This window comes from Malania oleifera, chromosome 1 (assembly GCF_029873635.1).
Source record: "Malania oleifera isolate guangnan ecotype guangnan chromosome 1, ASM2987363v1, whole genome shotgun sequence".
NCBI lineage: Eukaryota > Viridiplantae > Streptophyta > Magnoliopsida > Santalales > Ximeniaceae > Malania > Malania oleifera.
The window spans coordinates 34,643,904-34,647,625 of NC_080417.1; the positions used below are offsets into that span (position 1 = coordinate 34,643,904).

Genomic DNA, 3,722 nt, shown 5'->3' on the forward strand with positions numbered 1-3,722 from the left:
ACATATTTCCTCTTACTAAACGTTATCTCATCCCAGTGATTTAACATTTTTCAGGTGATTCAGTTAGGTGAGCAGATCAGGCTCGTAGATAGAGATATCTTTTGTACTGCCCTATTTATAGGGTGAGTGTATTCAGTGGATTGTATTTTTGAGCAGATGATACTGGAGTGATGTGTAAATATGTATGTATGGTTTGGAAACACTGAATTCCGGTATTGTAAATATGAGTGTATGACTTTATGTTTTTCGCTGCATATGTGTGCCAATTTGTGTACAGGAATACCTCAGTGCTCATCTGGGGCCTGAGATGTTATAGTAGGTATTACAGAGGTATCAAAGTAATTAAAAAAATGGTGTAATTTTTGGGTCATTACAATGTAGGTATTTTTAAACCTCACTTGTGTCAGCTTTGACAGATGATATATCTAAAAGGATCCCTCATTTGACAGTTTTATTAGACATTCCTAAATCGCACTTTGATTTTATTTATTTATTTATTTGTTTGTTTATTTTATAGGAATTAATTAAAAACCATCAAAATTCAATTCAGGGATAATTCATAACTAATTAGGTACCGTTCGTAGAACGGGTGTGTAGGGGGTACTAGTACTTTCCCCTCGTATAACCGAACTCCCGATCTCGATTCTAGTTAAGCAAACTAAGATGAGGTGTTCTAACCGCACTAAGATAAAGAACAAGTTAGTGGCGATTCCATTTCAAAATTCAAAATCTATTATCTCTCACCATTCTGGATTCCTTTTCCGGAACGTTGCAACACATACTTATCCTTTTACATGAGTAAAATGAAGGGGGACCAATCTTATGGTAGTTACTCCATAGGATCAATTATGTCAAATATATGCATCTTTTAAAAATATTTATGATTATTGATAATTTGGCAATCATATATGTGCTAAAGGATCTTAAAGCATACATAATCTTTATTAATTATTCAAATGCATATAATTTTGAGTTAATCTAAGAATTAAAATGTAAGGTAGTAATTAAGAACAAATTTTATATGAATTACATTATCAAAAAAAAAAAAAAAACATTTTATCATGTAAAAGTAGTTCAAAAAGTTAGTAAAAGCAAATTCGCAAATACTCCAATCCTATTGTTGAACAAATCAACAAGAAGATGCTATCTTATTATATTTGGGCTAAGGTTATAAGTTCAGATTTAAATTTATGTAAACTTGAGTAAAATACAATATAAAAGGTTGATTTAAGTGGACATGAGCGGGTTACAAATTTTTGTGATAGGGAAAAATCTTGGGTTTGATTTCACACAATAATTATATTTTGTTTTATCTAGAGAGACTTGTGCAATTGGTCACGTCATCCTTCGATTTGGTGATGCTTAGGGGTTGAGGGGTTCCTATAGTTTAAAATTTTTTGTGATAAAAAAATAAAATAAAATCCCAACCTTACAAAGCTGAGGGCCTCGTGACGTAAGGATGCCTTCTATTCTCATTATTTATATCTTCAAATACAATATAAATCATATATGATCCCATGATTTCATGATTTATTTAGTACGTAAGAATAGAATGAAATATAATGTAATTAATTTCTGACTAACTCCCACCTCTTTTAACAGCAACCCATACCGCTAATAACCCCATCATAATTGTTCTAATTCCGAATTAATCAAATATATCCTCTGTATCCTGTCCATAAAACCAGCCCGTTTCATCCTCCCAAGATGGCAGCTAAATTTCCAGGGAGTCAAATTATCATCCGCTTCTCGAGTTTCCACGTCCACCCGACCCCACCAGTCGATCTCTGCCGTCCGCTCCAATGTCCTCACTTCATCACACAATGTCGTCACCATCGCAACATTATTTCAACTCATATAAGCAGCAGAGCGTTTTTACAATTCCGCAGAAAGAGTTTTGGGATCGACTGATCGACGATGGTGAAAATCCCGGTGAGGTTCAAGCGAGTGATGGCGGCGATGGACGAGGAGGCGCGTGGGCGGGTGTGCGAGAGCAGCGGCAGCGAGCACTCGCCGGCCGTCGATCTCTCCGATCTGATCAATTCGTTTATTGAGAGGGACAATGGGGCGGACGGAGGAGATCGAGAGGCGGATGGAATGGAGAAATTGGAGAGGGAGGAGTTTGAATCGGAGCGTGGCGGCGGTGATTGTTGGTCTGACTCCGAGAGGACCGGGATTTTGCGGAGTCTGCTGGGGCTCGAGGTGTCGGGACTCGACGAAGATGCGCGGAGAAAGCTTAGGGCGGAGGTAGAGCTTGCTTTCCGGTACGTGGGAGGGAGCTCGTCGCCGGACTTTAAGCGCCGGTTAATGGCTCGGTTGCGCGATAGGGGCTTCGATGCCGGTGAGTCGCTTTTTTTCATTCACTGTAAACTGAACTTTTTTAAATTGAGAATTTTATGTATAATCAATCTATGCCAAATTATGAAACACATTGTTAAAAATTTAACGATCCTTCTTGTCATCTCCAAAGGTCTTTGCAAATCAAGGTGGGAAAAAACCAGCCGGTTCCCGGCGGGAACCTACGAGTACATCGACGTAAATGCCTCCGAAAAGCGATATATCGTCGAAGCCCTTCTCGCTGGAGAATTCGACATAGCCCGGCCGACGAGCCAGTACACCGCGATGCTCAACCTCTTCCCCACCATCTTCGTCGGCGAAGCAGATGATCTCAAGCGCGTTGTGAAGCTGATGTGCACGGCGATCCGAGAGTCCATGAAGAGCGCGGACACGCACGTGCCGCCCTGGAGAAGAAATGGGTACATGCAATCCAAGTGGTCTGGTCCAGTCAAGCGGACGACTAACCCCCTTCCGTCCAGAAAGTCTCCGGAATCCGAAGACACTTCTGCGGTGAAGCGATCTGTGGGCTTCGAGGCCTCGCCGGCGGCGGGGGTACCTTATTACTGCAGAGATGGTTTTGGGAGGAAAGGGTTCAATTGAGTGAGAGTTGGGCATTTGGCAGCCAGCCTTGAATGAAAATTAATTAAGGTAGTGATAGGAATCATTTAAATTTGTTTGTGTAAATTTAAAATAAATTAAATATAATTTTATATTATATTTTATTAAAATTTATATTCATACAAAATAAGGTAGAAAAAATATATTTTTTTCTCACTCTCAGTGTATTTGAAAGTACATCACACTAAAGTTAGACATCAAGTTTTGGCTTGAATCTTACGTCTACTATTTAGTAAAAATCTTCTTTTAAAAAAATTTGATTTTGGTAATAATTTTTGTTCGTCTTTAAGTCAAATCTAGCGAGGAGGTAAATAAACTCTTTTGCATATTTTTATTTTTCTCTACAAAATATAAAATCTCGATAAGATACAAATGATTATATCACAATATATAAAATGAAAACAATGCGTAAGATATAAATTAAAGAATATAGAGAAGAAAAGCTTGACACCGATGTTAATGTGGTTCGGTTCCTTACCTATGTCCACGCCTTGAGTCACACCTAAGGTTTCTACAATCCACTAATATAACTCCTTCACTAGCAGAGTAGTCTTTACATTGCGGGAACAAATCTCTTTCGCTCACCAAGAGTCTTTTAGTAAGGTTCACCAAAAACCCTTTTTACAACAAATGGAAGAAAATGATTTACAAATACAATGCTTCTTGAATGAGTTGATATTTGATACAATAAAATCCTTACACAACTCTCTCAAAGTAAAGTATCACACTAAGGTTGAAGAATAAGAGAGAAGTTGAGCACAAAATGA

At 38.2% G+C, this 3,722-nt stretch overlaps 1 protein-coding gene across 1 annotated transcript; it reads left to right on the forward strand.

Moving 5' to 3' along the window:
• The first annotated feature begins 1,714 nt into the window (after nt 1-1,714).
• On the forward strand, nt 1,715-3,065 carry LOC131163861 (uncharacterized). Its single transcript, XM_058120667.1, has 2 exons — nt 1,715-2,341; nt 2,471-3,065. Exons 1-2 carry the CDS (start codon nt 1,918-1,920, stop codon nt 2,935-2,937), a joined length of 891 nt encoding a protein of 296 aa, XP_057976650.1. The 5' UTR covers nt 1,715-1,917; the 3' UTR covers nt 2,938-3,065.
• Nucleotides 3,066-3,722: the final 657 nt, after the last annotated feature.

Excerpts from the sequence above, each read along its gene's own strand:
- LOC131163861 (XM_058120667.1), top strand. The coding sequence starts at position 1,918 with ATGGTGAAAATCCCGGTGAGGTTCAAGCGAGTGATGGCGGCGATGGAC. Across the intron at positions 2,342-2,470 it reads CGATAGGGGCTTCGATGCCG|GTCTTTGCAAATCAAGGTGG; the intron begins GTGAGTCGCTTT and ends TCATCTCCAAAG.